The 18,418-nt window shown below is 38.5% G+C and overlaps 1 protein-coding gene across 2 annotated transcripts in view; it reads left to right on the forward strand.

The window, feature by feature from the left end:
* The window catches only part of MAML2 (mastermind like transcriptional coactivator 2), a 362,285-nt gene that overhangs the window by 335,076 nt on the left and 8,791 nt on the right, over positions 1 to 18,418 (forward strand). For both annotated transcript variants that reach the window (XM_036861124.1, XM_036861125.1), the window contains exons 3-4: positions 10,854 to 11,057; positions 16,850 to 16,961. In XM_036861124.1, coding sequence (XP_036717019.1) covers positions 10,854 to 11,057; positions 16,850 to 16,961 — 316 coding nt within the window. The remainder of the gene's footprint in view (positions 1 to 10,853; positions 11,058 to 16,849; positions 16,962 to 18,418) is intronic.

The raw sequence follows: 18,418 nt of genomic DNA on the forward strand, positions 1-18,418 counted from the left end.
AATTAGTAAGTTATGGAGGAAATATTTAAACCCAGGCAGTTTGACTACAGAGGCAGCATTTTTCATCATTATAGTATTTTGTCATGAGATATCACATGAGATGTGTGAGAATTTTCTTAGGTTTCTCACTTCTCCATCTTAAAGAGAAAAAAGCTAAAAGTAGTCTATAAAATTTTGATTAACATGAAATTCCAGAGTCAAAATTCCATATTGACTTTTGTTTTGTTTCCAAAGGAAAAATCTTATAGTTTTTTCAAGGTATTAGAAGCCATCTTTGGAAATCGATTCTTAAAAGTTCCAGATTTGTTTCATGTATAATTTGAACATCATTTTGATTTAAGAACCAACCCTTTAAAAAGGATTTTCTTCCTTTTGAACTGTGGTGTTGTTTATCCCTTCTTTATTCTTCATTACTACTTGCTACTGGATCACCTTCATGTTTAATTAGAACAGAAAATGCTGATAACTTACCCCATCCAAAACCATAGTACCTTCCAAACACTTCTAGAGGACTAGCACAAGTGTAGTGTATAAAATTGGTTCCTAATGTATGTCCCTTTGAAATAAATGTTTTTGTAAAGATGAGTTATAAGCTTAATATAGTTATGCATTATACCAAAGAAAGAAGAAGAGGGGATTAATATCAACATAATATATAGAGTAAACTCAACAAAGGATAAAATTGCGCTTAAACACAAGTTCCTAATTTTCTTTTAGTTGGTGGAGGCAGTGGTGATAATAGTTAGCTATCGCTAAGTTTGAGGCACCGAGCACATCTTTGGATGATTATTGCTTGTTGGTTTATTGCTGGTATTATTACAAACACCACACTCTCCTCACTATCTGACAATCAGAAATTGTATATTATTTAGCCCTATGCCTTGTGTGTGTGTATATGTTTATATTTACATTCAGTAAATATCAAACTGACTTAGGAAATATTAATATTTTTCACGTCTATTGCATACCTGATACTAATATACTAAGCACTTCACTTACTCTATGTCATTCGTTCTTAACTACCACCCTTTGAGGTAAATATTATGACCACATACAACTCTGAAAAAAGTGGAGCTGGGATTTGAACCTAGTTTTGTCTGATCCCAGAATGACTATTTTCACTATTGCTGCCTATCCATTCAAATTGCTTTTATAATAGAACAGAGAGATATTTTAAAATAATTTGACTTTTACCTTATTTTATTATGCCTTCAAAGTATTTTGCATTTTAAAGGCATATGTGTAAAAAAAAGCCAAATTTCTTAACCTATAACCTCATCTTTAAAGTGGGAATCATAGTTAGAATTATTGTGAAGATTAAAGTAATAAATGTCAAGCCTTCAACACATGGCCTGGCACATAGCTTTTAAAAAATGGTAACTGGGGCTTCCCTGGTGGCGCAGTGGTTGAGAATCTGCCTGCCAATGCCCGGGACATGGGTTCTGAGCCCTGGTCTGGGAAGATCCCACATGCCGCGGAGCTGCTGGGCCCGCGAGCCACAATTACTGAGCCTGCGCGTCTGGAGCCTGTGCTCCGCAACAAGAGAGGCCTTGATAGTGAGAGGCCCGCACACCGCGATGAAGAGTGGCCTCCGCTTGCCACAACTAGAGAAAGCCCTCACACAGAAACGAAGACCCAACACAGCCATAAATAAAAATTTAAAAAAAGAAAATGGTAACTGTTTGTAGAAATTGTACTCCATCAGTGTGCCTTCCTCCATCCTTACAACAAAGGCACGGAGTCATTGTCATTATTATCATCATCGTCATGATCTCCACTATCACTCACCACTAGCTCTTTTCCTGCCTAACACGTCCTTTATGCCCTGGGCCCCTCTAAGCTGGCACACCCATTAAAGCAACACTGGATTTAACAACTTTGCTCAACCTTTGCCTTCTGTCCTGCACTGGCTTTCCAGTTGCCTTTGAGAAGTGCTAGCATTTTCATCCCATGTGCCTTACAGCAAGTTCTGTCCCCATTTTCTAGTTTGCACTGCTTCATTTATTCATGTATTTATTTATACAAAAAAAAAAAAACATTTATGGGAAGTCAACTGTACCCTGTGAATTTCATGATGAACATCCCAGCCCTCCAAGCATTTATAATGGGAGATAGATATAAGCAAACAAGCAATTGTGATAGAGAGTGACAAATGCTACCTAATGGATCCGTACCAGCTTTTAGGGAAGCACAGAAGAGGACACTCAACAGCCTTGGGAGGTCAGAGAAGACTCCCTGAAAAAAGGACATCTGAGCTGAGCCTAGAATGAGTGGGTGTTTACTTGGTAGGGAGGGCCAGGGCAAGAGTGTTCCAGGCAGAGAGGATGTGAACACATCAAAACTGTGGAGAGGAGAAAGAGCTCTGTGAGACTGGAGAATTGCGAGTGTTTTAATATCACTATAGTATAAAGTGAAGAAAGGACGTGTTGAGAGATGAAACGGGAGGAAAGATGCAGAAACCAGATATAGAGGGACTTCTTATTTCTATACCATTTTTGGGAGTTTGAACTTGATTCCAAAGGCAATGAGGAGGCGTGAATGGTTTTAACCTGGATGTGCAGTGTAGAGGTCGTACTCAAGGGGAAAAGCATTTCATTTCTTTCATAAACACTAACCTTTGAGGGATGGGAGGTGGAGTTCTCAACCTGAGGTCTGTTGATGGTCTGTGAATGTTTAGAAGATTTGTAAGCTCCCTGAAATTGTAAACAAACTTGTTAGTTGTATGTGTACTTGAGGGGAGGGGAGAAGAGACAGAATCCATAGCTTTGTGAAAGCCTCAAAAGGCACTGTTATCCAACGAAAAGTTTGAAACCACTGCTCTAGGGGCAGAAAGCAAAAAGCTAACTTACAGAGCAGAAATTTCAGGTCTGCCACAAAGAACCCTTCTAAAGTTGAAAAGTTTCTCTTTTAAGAAAAATTTCTCATTCCTTCCCCTGAGTTACCAAACTCTTCCCACTCCACCCTGACCCACTGACGTTTTGTTCCTGGCCACTCTCCCACCTAAATGCTGCTTCCTCGCTCATGGAACTGTTCTTCTGTGCCAACCCATAACAAGTGTCCACCCCAGAGGCTAAGAATAGACACAGTGTCCTGGTGACTTGAAAATTAGGTAACCTCTGAAGGATGAACTCTACAGTGACCACAAACTCATTCTAATCATTTGAACCAAACAGACTATAAACATATGATCAGGGTTTCCCTGCAGGGTGAAGGAGAATGTTCTGAACAAGCGAAGAAAAACGCCCTATAAAATAGATGAGAAAAGCAGCTACTGTTCAGAGTTGCAAAGCATAAAGAAAATACTAATCTAAATACATCCTTCTGTGTTTTCATATTCTACGTTTCAACATCTCCCCTACCCCCCTCACCCCCGCAAGCCAGTTCTATCAGACAAGCTATAGTTCTCTCAAGCAAACAGACTTTATTCCATTCATTTCTCCTTAACGTATTTTCCTGGATTTGGATATCGTTCTTCATCTTTTCGTTAGGTTTTGTGACTTTGTACAAGTCAATTCCTTAACCTTTCTGGGCAGTGTCTTCAACTGTAAAATGCAGTTGGATAAAAGATGTGTAAGTTGCTTTTCAGTTTCTGCTGTTTGTAATGGTGGCTGGAGTGAAGGGCTATTGTGAACAGATGTCATTATAGATATTTTTTATTCTCAACTTGCCTGTTCCTTCCAAGAACTGCTGGGTACTTTTCTCTAAGGCATTTTATCAGTTTAATGTAAAAGACCAAAGTACTTAGCCTGACTTGGCTAGTACAGCCAAATAGAGCAAGGGTCAGAAAATTTTTTCCATAGAGGGCTAGATAGTAAATATTTTAGGCTTGTGGGTCATAAGGTCTCTGCCACAGCTATTCAGCTCTGTCGTAGTGGGGAAGCAGCCACAAACAATATATAAATGAATGTGTATGGCTATGTTCCAATAAAATTTTATTTACCAAAAAAGGTAGCAAGTTGGATTTGACTGGTCATGTCATAGTTTAACGACTCTTGAAATAAATGACTGGAAAAAAAATAGATAAATAAATAAATAAATAAAGGACTGGAAACCTGAAGACAGCAGTGTTTTATCCCTTCAGTCGTTCTGTTTAAAAGTTGTTTCCTGGATGATTTCCTGATCATTGTTTTGTTGTCACTGTTATTATTGTTGCTGTGTCAAACAATAACTTTTCATTTATTTTAGCCACTCCCGGCCACCTCACCATCCATGCCCCAAATAAATAACTTAAGTGGGCCTGCCATCTTGTAGGGAATCTGAAACAGTTAAGGCAACTTGTTTCTCAGGCATAGAGATAAATAAATGGCTTCATAAGCCGACAGTTCAGAAGATGAATAGCCTGGAGGAACAGTTGAGCAGTTAGTTCATGGAGACAGGGAAAGAAGAAAAGAGGGAAAGAGACAAGCTGGGGGGAGGGGGAGAAAGATTGAATAGCAAATCAGTTTGTGAGATCTACTGTACAGACTTGCCCAGCTGGGTACTTTATCTTGAATTTGTTTTGCAAATTGCAGATGCCTAGCTCGGGAAGCCAAGAAAAAGAAAGGGCAGTCATTCCACGCCAAAATACTCTCATGGATCCCAAGTAACTTACATTACTTCATTTTTGTGGGGAAAAAAATCCATTATATATTCCCCTTCCAAAATAAGAGAAACAGAGAGCCATTTTACCCAGATGCCCAAAACAAGACAAATATTTTTTAGAGGTTTTTTTTTTTAATATTAAGAGAACAATACTTGTCTGATAACTGCTTGCTTTGTGAAACTTTCTATGTCACTGTTCAGCCCACAAAACTGCTTTAATAGTAAAACTGACTGAATTCAGTGAGTATTAATATTTCAGCATACTTCAGTGAAACCAGGGGTATTTTTGTTTGTTGCTTTAGGACATGTCTAATTGGACCCCATTTTACCTTTTGCTGAAATCAACCTACTTCACAGAACCCGCACATTCCATTAAAATGAAACAGGCAATCCTAGCATTTTTATTAGTTAACATTTTTTAAAAAGATATCTCACATATTGACCATGATTACAGAGCCATTTTATCAAAGTCAGACCTAGGGGCCAGGCCTACACTCTGGTGTTTGTTACTGAGATTTACAAGGTTTTCTTCATACATACTCTTTCTTTAAATATTTATGCCTGAACTTTTAAAGAAGACGGTATTGGTGAATTCACTGTTAGGGCTAGAATAATGAGGTTTGTTTCTAATTTTTAATTTGGACATTCTTTTCAAAAGGACTTAAAAATGGCTTTAAGAGAAATGCAGGTGATAAGAAGAAGGACAGGTAATTTGTCCTCTAAGGAAAAGGGTTTTCCATTTTAAAGAGTTCAGGAGTTCCCTTAATTTTCTGCCAGATTTTAGAGACATGGTTTGTGATCTTGTTAAGTTAGTACTTTCTGTGCTGATCCATGGACAAGCTCTTAAGTCAACAAAGTAACACATTTGGGAAAGCATTCATTTACCATATTTTCCATACATTAAAATATGCATCCAGCTTCCTATAAATGTAAATCAACCTTACACACTGCCACTCACTTGTGAGCATGTTTTGATTTATCCAGCTAAAAGGTTTGGTCATCATATACATGATTTACCAAATGGTCTCCTAACATCCTTGAGACCGTTCTGGAAAATAAATTTCCCATCCATAGTCCAGTTGGAAAACTTGGAAGTATAGACACGCTGCAGAATTTTCCAGCAGGCTGAGGGGTCTTTGATCCCTAAGGCCTGAAGAATGCATGATGTATAATATTGGGTTGGCCAAAAAGTTCATTTGGTTTGAAGTAAAAATAAAAGACACATTTTTCATTTTCACCAAGAATTTTATTGAACAATGTATTCACTGACCCAATGAACTTTTTGGCGAACCCAATAGATGCTCAACAAATATCTGTTGAATGAATGATTAAGAGTAGAGTGAAGATAATAATTCTACAGATATAGCTTGATTATTGGCAGAATTTTATTAAAAAGATACAGAAATGCTTTCATTGGTCTAGCAGTCCTGTGCTGGATTAAAACAAGGATTAAGAAGCTTTTATCATATTTAAGCACTTGGCGTACTACCCTAACTCAGTGGCTTAGCCAATACTATAAAAGAACTTCAAAATCTTAAATACACATCACACACATACACACACACTCACATAGATGTGGAAAACTATCTATAAGTGCATATTAAATGTAAATGTATATTAAATCCCAGGATGATAGGATTAGAAGCCTGTTTTGTATGTTAGCATCAAATACCGTAATTTATTGGTAGAAACAGAAAAAAAAAACACACACAAAATGAAAGATCATTCAAGTTCATGATTTGAAAGAGACTCTAGAAATCTGAGTTTTCTAGCATATAAAAGACTACATCAGTAAAAATAGCCTAATTCATTCACAACCACACACACACACACACACACACACACACACACATACTCTTTCATCTACGGGCTGAGGATGTGCCATTTTTACCATGGCCTTCACAAGCAACTGAGGAGAAAATGAGTGCTGAGGGAGAAACAGATGATTTCTATTAAGTCAAGTTCTACATGGGCTGAGTGTAAGGCAAAGAGTGAGGCTGAATATGGAAATCAAAGCCAACGCATGGGAGCATATTTTTCTTTCAAAATATTTTATGTACTAAAGTTTGCACAACATCTTGGCAATGACAGCAAGCCTGTGTAAGGAGGTGTTTTGTGTTTCACAGCTAACATAAGGGCAAAAAAATGTAGCAGCAGCCAAATATTACTTCCATCATGAGTGGAAAGAATGTGTATGGTAGAGTACATGGTAAGGCCCATGGGCTAAAAACTACAAGGTTTGAAAATCTACAAAATTTGAAAAGAGAGCTTATCTCTTATTTTAATATCTTTTGGTATTGTAAAGGAATGAAACTAAATTTAGTACAGTCCATCTGTTTGATTAGAGAGAGAAAGACAGAGTTACATTTTCTTGGCATGCAGATCTTTTATAAATCTTAGCAGAGGGTAGTTTTCCAGATTTCACTGGAAATTATTTTGATGATGTTCACTGATTCTGCCAACAGTAAGCATTCTGTCACCTCTTTTCTTTCTCTTCATTTTTCCCCTTTGTAAATACTTTTTTGATCTTTAGAAAATAGAAAACTGCCTGTCACATAGTAGATATTCTGTAAAATTTATCAAATTTATTAATGGATGGATGGATACATGGTGACTAGACGAGCCATTGGGAGATGTGGATTTTAATCCTAAGGCACTAGTAGGTATCATACCACCTAATGGAAATGACTATGCATTGCTTTTTAATGCAGTAACTTTGAGTGAGTGTGTCCATGGGCTTTGTGATGTGTGTATCTTAGATTCCCAGGTAAAATATAAGCCAGAGATTCTTTTTTTAATTGAAGTATAGTTGATTTACAATGTTGTGTTAGTTTCTGGTGTACAACAAAGTGATTCAGTTATATATATAGTTTATACAAGATATTATATAAACCTTTATAGTTTATTACAAGATATTGAATATAGTTCCCTGTGCTATACAGTAGGACCTTGTTGTTTATCTATTTTATGTATAGTAGTGTGTATCTGCTGATGCCAGACTCCTAATTTACCCCTTATCCCACCCCCTTTCTCCTTTGGTAACCATAAGTTTGTTTTCTATGTCTGTGAATCTGTTTCTGTTTTGTAAATAAGTTCATTTGTATCATTTTTTTAGATTCCACATATAAGTGATATATGACATTTGTCTTTCTCTGTCTGACTTACTTCACTCAGTATGATGATCTCTAGGTCCATCCATGTTGCTGCAAATGGCATTATTTCATTCTTTTTTATGGCTGAGTAATATTCCAGTGTGTGTGTGTGTGTGTGTGTGTGTGTGTGTGTGTGTGTGTGTGTGTACGTGTCACATCTTCTGTATCCATTCATCTATCGATGAACACTTAGGTTGCTTCCATGTTTTGGCTATTGTAAATACTGCTGCTATGAACATTGGGGTGCACATATCTTTTTGAATTAGAGTTTTCACCTTTTCCAGATATATGCCCAGGAGTGGGATTGCTGGATCATATGGTAGCTCTACTTTTAGTTTTTTAAGGAACCTCCATACTCTTCTCCATAGTGGCTGCACCAATTTACATTCCCAACAGTGCAGAGGGTTCCCTTTTCTCCACACCCTCTCCAGCATTTATTATTTGAAGATTTTTTGATGATGGCCATTCTGACCATTGTGAGGTTGATACCTCTTTTTAGTTTTGATTTGCAGTTCTCTAATAATTAGCAATGTTGAGCATCTTTTCATGTGCCTTTTGGCCATCTGTATGTCACCTTTAAAATATAAGCCAGAGATCTTAACTTCAAATGCCTACATGGGCCAAGCAAGTAATAGAAATGAGGGAAAAGGGTGGGTATAATAAAATGAGGAATAGTGGGGACTGTGGGCAACTGGAGAGCACAAGGGCCTACCTGTGTTTAAAAAATGATGGGAGCCAAACATACCACATGTGCAGTCAAGTACACTTACACCATAAGCTCCTTCACAAAAATAATTGTTTCTAAAATGTCTCTACCATACACAAAATAATACAAAGATAAGTAAGAAAAATATTAATTGCTAAAATTTATCTAGAACCTACTAAGTGCCTAGACCTGTTCTAAATTTCATCTGGCCTAATTTTATGTCACGAATGTAATTACCTTCATTTTACACATGAGGAAATTAAGACACAATACTTAGTAAATCTATATTGGTTGCTCTATATAATAAATAATTGGATATTAAGAAATAAAAAATAGCACAGCAAAGAACAAAGTATCGGGGCCCTGAGCTGAGCCCCTAACCCAGATGAAAGAAGCACACTCCAAGGGAGAGTCCTGGTGGCTTGTAGGACATGTGGGGTGAAAGCTTTCCCAAGAGCCATGATGGATTTAAAGCTGACAGATCTGACTGGGCATTGAGTGCAGATGTGTTAGGGATAGTTCCTTTCAGCTGCTCAGAGGATGTTCCTACCTCAGAGCTGACTCTAATTATTTTTCATTAACTGGTGAGAAGGACCACACCCTCCCAGTCCCCACACCTCTGCCCTTCTCCCTAAAACACTCCCTTCCAGGGGCCTGATTGAGGGTGACCCCTTAGAAGAGTGCTCAATACACATTTGCTGCATGGACAGACACGTTGACCCAGATTTACAGTAGGAAGCTTTTCCTCCCCAACTCTTCCTGTCTCAACTGAGAGACAATAGAGGATAGTGATTTGAGAACTGGAGTTCTGGAGTCAGACAGGCCTGACTTCAAATCTTCCTCAACTACTTACAGCTAAGTGATCTCTCTGAGGCAGGTTTCTCATCTGCAAAATTAGGATGAAAATAACAGTCTTTGCTCATTGTCTCATTGTTCTGTTAGGAGGATGAAATGATATTAATCACATAAAGTGCTAAGCCCGATGACTGGCCTGTAACAAACCTCAGTGTATGGTCATTTTAGGATTATTTTGTATCCCTTTTCCTTGTGGCAGTTGGTGAGCTCTGTAGCCCCAGGGATTATTAAAGCAAGACCACGTTTCCTGCATCCCCAGGCTTTGAACTGGTGGCTTTTTTTTTTTTTTTTTTGTAGTTCAGCAGATAACTAAAGAAAGAGAAGGCAAGTCCACAAGTGGAGTACCTACTATTTACTCATCAGGCATCATGGGAGTTGCTTTATCTTTTTAATCTCTTGTAACCTCACCCAGTCCAGCTGGGAATGAAAGTTGGATTTTATTGCTCCCATATAGCTACTGTTTCTCAAAGACCATTCCCTGGATCAATGAGCATTAGAATCACCTGAGTAGGTACCCTATCTGTGGCCTCAGAATTTCTGGAGCAAGGCCCGCCTGGGCATCTGCTTCCTAGATGAGTATCATCAAAGTGGGAGGATCTTTCATTTAGTACTTGTATCGTTTAATCTAAAACTTGATTCTGTATTTTCTTGTATTTTACATGTAAGCATGTCATGTCTTCCTTAATTAGATGATAAATTCTCCAAAATGAGGACTATGCTTTGGAGTTTTCTTGTAACCCCAACAGTGCACAGCTCAATCCTAAACACACCATTGGGAATTAGTGACAACACCTGGCTGGGTTTAGCTTTCTGCCCTGCAGGGTGCTGACCTGTCAATGCCTAAACATTGGTAGAGACCTCAAATTAGAATGGCAATTCACCAATACCCAATATTATTTAATACACAATTGTGAGTCTTTGACCAATACTTCCCTATTGTCAGTTGATGTTCTTTTACTGATTAATGCACTGAGATTCCCGACTTACTGACCAGGGAGGAAAATTAACAAGTCTCTGAAAGGTGACGTCCCTAACAAGTTTCAGTGTTTGTGAAACAGAAACTCATAGGTCTTCCTACCTTATCACAGAAAGCTAGGCCCCTTCTGTCCAAAATGGTTATTCAACTTTTAAACACGTGAATTGAAATGATTTTCATTGCAGGATCAGCAATGATATGGGCTAACTTTAGGGAAAAGGAAGAACTTGTTACTTTATGATGTGTTTGTTCCTGAGCAATTGAGAGGTTTGCCATATGTTTTTTATGGTAATTTCTTTGACGTGCCATAAATACCTTCTGGAATGCGGAGGTTCCACCATCAGGGTCACGTGGGAGCTTTTCCAGTACCCTAATGTCATTAAACAAGCTGCTTTGGTTGCTGTGATATGCAATTATTTCTTCTACATTTGAAAAGCGATTCTCTGATCTCCAACCCATTAACCACGTTTGATCTTAACAAGTTGAAAAATGTTTGGAATCTAAGCTTATGATCTTTGTGCAAGTTTTTTTTTTTTCTTTTAATTCACAGTAGCTTTCCACCCCCTCCCCTTCTCTTTTTTAGGATCAACACTCTGTGGTAGGCCAGAACACAGGCCCCAGTCCAAGTCCCAACCCCTGCTCAAATCCAAACACTGGAAGTGGTTACATGAACTCCCAGCAATCACTGTTGAATCAGCAACTGATGGGAAAGAAACAGACTCTACAGAGGCAGATCATGGAACAGAAACAGCAGCTTCTCCTCCAGCAGCAGATGCTGGTTGACACGGTAAAACTTTCTCCCAATTTCTACTGCACATACCTATTGGCCCAACAGAGGGAATTCATTATTTTCCATTTCTACTTACTGTGCTTGTCTCTGTGTCCACCTACGGGACAGCCACCAGGGTGTCCTGGCTGTAAGAGAGGCTAAATCTATACATGTAAAGTGCTGCAGGAAAAAAAAAAAAACTTGATTTACCAGTTGCTGGACAGTTGGAATGCATAGCACCTGGGCTGACTAGCCCTGCCCAGCCCAGGAATGTTTAGAACCACCAACATGGGCATTGGTATCAGGAAAAAGAAACCAGTCTTCTCCCCTAGCCCCAGGGGGCAGAAAATAGGGGGCAAAACTTTAATCAACTCAAATCCAAACTGATTTTAGAGGTGAAAGGGTTTTAAAGCAACTTTAAAAGCCAGTGTGGAGTTTCAAAACTTAAAATTTGGCCTCCAAAATAAAGCATCTCAGAATAGTAGATGTTTTTTAAGGAAACCGAAAATGTATTTCCCACTTTCACCACGTTTAAGTGGCCTTACCTTAAAGGCAAGATCATTATTTCCCACACATTACCCAAGCATTAACCCTACTTCACTATTTATCTGTTTGTCCCTTCTATATTCTCAAACTCATACATTCAGCAACTGCTCCAAACCCTTCCTGCCTCCTAAGACCAAAGCCTTTTCTCCAAATTTTATTCTTTCCCTTCAAACTATTTGGCCAAATGAAAGAAGAAAGAGGCAAAGTTAACCATCTCCAGGTTGATAGAGCCAAGGTACACAAAAAATAAAATTTAAAAAAAAATAAATTTATACTCCAGGAGCTTTGCAGTAAGAGCCAGAAACCCAGGGTGTGATAAGCGTATAATTCATTCAGTAAATATTTACTAATTTACAGTGGGACTACAGCCCTAAACAAGACAACCCTGTCTTTGTCCTTAAGGAGCTTAGAGCCCTCTGGGGATGTCAAATAAATAGGTAATTGTAAGACATGTGATTAAATGCTGTGATGTGGGATTACCAGAAATGGTTTCAGAGAGGAAGTTATATCTACGGAAGATCTGAAGGTGAAGTAGGAGATGGAGGGAAGAACAGGGGAGGGTCCAGCCAGAAGAACCAGCATATTCAAAGACTCAGGGACAATAAAGTATACTACATTATTACATTTGCTGAGGCATGTCACGTGCACAAGGATAGGGAAGTGAAAGGCTAGGAGGCCAGAGATCAGAGACCAGAGGATAAAGCTTGCTAAATCAGAATTTATATTGTCGAAAAGCAATGGAAGGGAATTCCCTGGAGGTCCAGTGATTAGGACTCTGCACTTCCACTGCTGGGGGCCCCAGTTCAATCCCTCGTCAAGGAACTAAGATCCCTGCAAGCTGCAAGCTGCACAGTGTGGCCAAAAACAAAAACAAAAAAAGAAAAGCAATGGAGAGGACTTTAAAGCATTTTTAACAAAGAAGCACTAGATTCAGATTTGATTTGCCTTACAATAAAGGTATAAACATAGCGAGGGAAAATGTAATGGAGGGAAAGATAAAATCCAGCCTGGAGAGATTGAGGATAGTCTCCCAGAAAAGATAAAATTTGACTTTGACTTTGAAGGACTGTAGGATTCTGATGGATACAGTGGTCCACAATTCTAGGTGGAGAGTGGGCCAGTGACCGAAAGGTATAGCCTGGGTGTGTGTTAGTTGGTTAGTTTGAGATTGTATGATGAAATATTTAATGCATAGTGAAAAGTACAAATCATAATATAACAATCCTTTATGATTTTTAAGGAATGACAAATGGAATTAAGTTTGGAATCCAGAGCATGTGAGAAGAAATAGTGAGAAATAAACTTATTTGACCTTGAACAAGGAATAGTGAGAAATAAACTTATAGGTGACCTTGCATGTTGCCCTAAGTTGTAGGGGAACCACTGACTGGATTGCTAAGTGACACAACTAATTTCTACTATAAGTCATAGTTTTGAAATCTCCACTCCTCCTACCCACTCCCTCCCTTCTTATGATCTTCATAACCAAAATAGCTAAGAAACAAGGCCAGTAGAAGAGAAAAACATACAATCTAAGATTGGCTTACTGGGTACACTTCCATCATTCCCATCAACACTACTAATTTGTTGACTTGTAACAGGCAGAGGTTAAATTTCTGGATTCTCAGCTCTCATTAAAAGGCAAGGAAACGTTCCATGAGGGTCCTGTCCTGGCACTGTCCTAACTCCCATGGAGTCCCAGTTGAGTCACCGCTGGGACAGGTGCAAAGGGCAGTAGCTAAGCTGTGAGAGATGAATGAGAATGAGGCTGCTGTTTTTGTGATTTTTATAAACCATTCACATTTCTTTTTGTTTGGCGGACATTGAGGGTGCCTGTGCTTTTTAGCATATCCAGGAAGAAACAGTCTTTGATGCCACTTTACATTAGCATATGTTTTGTAGTCATTTGCAGTCAGTTGGCAAGGCCACATAGGCTCCTAAATTGAGACATTTTCTCATGAAAGTGTATTATCCCGTACTTTCTATTATTTTCCCACCAATGAAGCACAAAGAAGAGAGATGAGTAGTACTTGTTACAATGGGCATCATAATTACCAACACGTTTTGTGCACCTACTATGTGCCAAGCACCATGCTGCGCTTTTACGGAATTAAAGGATTAATCCTTACAATAGGAGTATGAGAAAGGTCCTAGAATTATCCATATTTTACATTTTGAGATAGCGAAACTGAAGCAGAACAGATATGGGCAACAGAAGATTATTTCTATATTTCTAAGATATTTCAATATCTTTTGGGTCCAAGATATTGGGTTATCATGAGACATTAGTTGTGAAGTTAAATTTCATGTTGCACATAAGTAATCTCAGGGATGGCCTGTGAGTTTACACTTGCGTAGAATGGGGATGTCATTCTCTTGCAAATGGAGCAGTCTCCATTGAGTGTTGAAGTCTGGTCTTTGCTGCCCCTCAGCACAAAGTGACAGCGTGGCAATTCTTGTCCATGCGCAAGGCCATTAAGTCTAACTCGTTCGTGAACAAGTACTTTAAGAAACTCAAGTTTCCAGAGCTGTGTATGTTAACACTTTGAACAACCTAAATAACCCCTCAGGAGAATAAAAAGTCAAGAAGTAGATTGAACGTATGTAAAAATAAATCCAGATTTGAAACCTAGTCTTTCATGGAGCAGCAAGGGCCTGAGTATCGCTCACACACATGCGTGGATTCTGTTTTCTACAATAGAAACAACAGAAACACCTAAATTGCATAAGAAAATACGATAGATGCTTTTGAAAAAGAGAAGATTTCAGAAAGCCCCATGTTGGCATAAAAATCAAAACTGTCAGCTTGCACAATAGTTTACAGCAGGAATGGTTGCATATTGCCACATTTGGGTTCATGGAACATCTCAAGCTGTTTCTTAAACATTCAGGGTTTGGGCAAAACCAGAAAGAGTTTCACCAACCACTTTTTCCCTTAATTTGTAAACCCACATTTAAAAGAAATGTAATCCATATGCTTCTGATTCGTTTACACTTAGCTCATCAAAATTGTGTTTTATATGAATTACTTGATGCCCCCAAATCCCTGTGAGTCTTTCAAGTCTTTTTCCTTAGAAACAAGAATTTGAATTTGGTTTGTTGTTGTTTTAAAGCCACTTTTTTCCCCTTATAGTAGATTTATTCTACTTAGAAGGTTTGGAATTTGTTGGGAAACTGAGAAATACATGGTTTAAATGGGTTCTAAGTTGGGCAGCCCACATTTGGCTTCCATCTAATTAACCCATCTGTTACAAGGTTTTCTTTTCTATTTACTGACTTTTCTATAATTATATTGTTCTCTGTATACCTATGCCAATTATTTTTATCTTCGAAAAAGGGGGTTGCTTTGGGGTTCATGCAAAGTTTCAGTGAAGCCATTCTAAAAACTTCCTGATCCATACTGAGAAACAAAAAAAGAATCTCCTGATGTCCAAAACTGATACAACACTCACAGCCAGGCTATTTTGTTCTCTGTTGGACATAAACAATTTTACAGAACACGAAGCTCAGACAGGATTGCTCTGAGACCATGATAAAATGAGACAAAAGAAGGCCACTTCATAATTTTGTCTAAAAACAGACATAAACAAGGTCACTGTGCAACTCACAAAATAGGAAAAATTCCCCTCTTTTGCTAAATGAGTGACAAATAATTCTTTACTCAGTCATAGAATCAACCTCACTTTCTGACAGCTTACAACCTAGAACAAATCCTCGCTTCCTTAGACCCTCCCTAAATCACCCAGTCAAAACCCAAATCCTATAATAGGTTCTTTCTAATACGCTCCTGCTGAGACACCCTATGGTCCCCCATGATGTGCCTTCTTCCTCGCTCCAGTGAGTGATAAACCCAACAGGTATGTTCCTGTTACTGAACGCAAATTCATGTGCCCTACACACAGCGAGGCCAAACAAACCAAAACGTCAGAGTTTGGAGCAGAGAAAGGTTTATTGCAGGTCCAGAGAAAGGTTCATTGCAAGGAGAAGGATGGCTTGTGCCCAAAAAATCCCAAACTCCTTGAAGGGTTTCAGCAAAGGACTTTTAAAGGAAGGTGAGGGAGGGGAGTTGTTAGTTGTTGTAAACTTCTTGGTGTCAGAATCCTTTGTTTTTGCAGCTATCCGTGTAGGTCAAGTCTCTATGTTCCCCTAAACCTCCAACAAGACAAATGTTATTCTCTGTTCTGTAACTTTCTATCTCTATAGGAATGGACTCTTAAAGGTCAGAGCCCTGAGAATAGGCTATCCTGTATATTTCAGGCTATAGGCAACATTCTTTTATAAAAGGTACAGAACCAGAAGGACTAAGCACAGGAAAAGGGCCAGATCTAATATGGAGTTAGATTTGTTCTTCCCTCTACATTCCTGGTGGTCTTTGGCTGAGGCCACTGACAAAATAAAAAGAATGTCCTTGTTTCCTCTGTTAGCCCCCAAACTCACCTACTCTAAAGATCTAAAGGTGGCTGATTCCACAAGGAAGAAAAGAAGGGAGACTGGGAAATTACTGGTCTCTGAGAATGGGGTGCAGAGAAACGAAGCAGCAAGAGGCCCTTGCGTTGTATGGCCGGAAAGCCTAAGTTTTTGACTCAGGATTTGGTTTTGGTTCTACCACTGTGTGATCTTGGGCAAGTTACTTAACCTAAGGAAGCTTCCATTTCCTTATCTTTTAAGTGGGAATAACCATACTTACTTTCAATGGTTGTTTATGAGGGGGAAAAAATAGATAATATGCACAGAATGCCTGTATCAGTATCTGATAGGTTATCTCCTCCAATCTCAGGTTGCCAGATTTAGCAAATAAAAACATAGAATGCCTGAGTGTCCTGCACTTTATCTGGCAAACTTATTCCTCCACCTTACACACTTGGTAGGACCAAAATTATATATAGGTACCAAAGTATATCAGGTGTGCTACAAAACAAAACTAGAAATCCTCATCTCAGAATTCACAGAAATTTTGTCCTCGCTGAAAGCTAATTGCAAAATAAAGAAAATGAGAGTAGTTACAAGACCCAAAACACATGTTGAATGTTAAGGAGAGGTAGAAATTACACTTTCATGCAGGAAATTGAAATTGAAAAGTTTTGTCTCTAAATAAGGTCCATGATTCACCACTATGACTGCAAATCATGAATAAAAACTAAGATCCATGATTCGCAACTATGACTGCAAAATTTTTCTTATATTCTTACTTTTTTGAATCTATACATTTTTACAACTGAGAAAGTAACAATGCAGTTTAATATGTTTTCATTTGTGTTTTCAAGGAGAAAATTTCTCCACAAGATCAGATAAACAGACATTTGACAAGGCCACCCCCAGATTATAAAGACCAAAGAAGAAATGTGGGCAACATGCAGCCAACAGCTCAGTATTCTGGTAAGTGTTCTTAAAAATTAATAAAAATCATAACTGTGCAAAGAAGAAAACTGTTCAGTTGTTAGTATTTCCTCCTTCCCCCATCTCATATTTAATTGTAACATCTTTCTTAGACTCCTTCTCTAGCTCCCGTTTAACTTTCAGATCAAGACCAAACTGGAATTTATTTTAGTCTACTCATCAGTTTTTCTTGCTTATTTTTGTTCCTTATTCACATATTTCACTGCTCCCAGGACTACCTGTGAGAGTCAAACAAGCATGAATATTTTCTAACTGCTAGGTTCAACCATTCTCCTCCCAACAGCATATCTTGACCCAGACAGTGTAAGGTAAGCAGACATTTCTCCCTTATAGTCACATTTGTAACTTGCATAGTGCCCAATCTTTTCATCTCCACCTTTGGGCTCATCTCCCTAAGACAAATAGCCCTATCACCAAAAAATAATTGAAAAGCAAATTAAGTCTTTAGGAAGTCTCTCAAAAATACCAAAGGTGGATTGCATTTAAAATATAAAGCAAGAGGGTTCCCTTTTCTCCACACCCTCTCCAGCATTTATTGTTTGTAGATTTTTTGATGATAGCCATTCTGACCAGTGTGAGGTGATACCTCATTGTATCATTGATTTGCATTTCTCTAATGATTAGTGACGTTGAGCATCCTTTCATGTGTTTGTTTTCAATCCGTATATCTTCTTTGGAGAAATGTCTATTTAGGTCTTCTACCCATTTTTGGATTGCGTTGTTTGTTTTTTTGGTATTGAGCTGCATGAGCTGCTTGTATATTTTGGAGATTAATCCTTTGTTAGTTGCTTAGTTTGCAAATATTTTCTCCCATTCTGAGGGTTGTCTTTTCGTCTTGTTTATGGTTTCCTTTCCTGTGCAAAAGCTTTGAAGTTTCATTAGGTCCCATTTGTTTATTTTTGTTTTATTTCCATTTCTCTAGGAGGTGGGTCAAAAACTGGAGGACACGGGGAGGGGGAAGGGTAAGCTGGGACAAAGTGAGAGAGTGGCATTGACATATATACACTACCAAATGTAAAATAGATAGCTAGTGGGAAGCAGCCTCATAGCACAGGGAGATCAGCTCAGTGCTTTGTGAACACCTAGAGGTGTGGGATACGGAGGGAGGGAGGTAGACACAAGAGGGAGGGGATGTGGGGATCTATGTATACGTATAGCTGATTCACTTTGTTATATGGCAGAAACTAACACACCATTGTAAAGCTATTATACTCCAATAAAGATGTTAAAAAAACAAAAAAATAAAGCAAAACTTCTTAATGGATATCTCAATATAGCATAGGTGGCAGACACTACCCCTAAAATCCCTCCCTTCCACTCTGTGAACTCCAAAAGAACCTCCTTTACACATAGCCTGTGCTACCCCTGCCTTCTCCAAGTCAGCATCTATTTGAGCCTTTCTGCCCAGAACTCTCTGCAGCTTCTCATGTAAACTA

This window comes from Balaenoptera musculus, chromosome 8 (assembly GCF_009873245.2).
Source record: "Balaenoptera musculus isolate JJ_BM4_2016_0621 chromosome 8, mBalMus1.pri.v3, whole genome shotgun sequence".
NCBI classification, from domain to species: domain Eukaryota; kingdom Metazoa; phylum Chordata; class Mammalia; order Artiodactyla; family Balaenopteridae; genus Balaenoptera; species Balaenoptera musculus.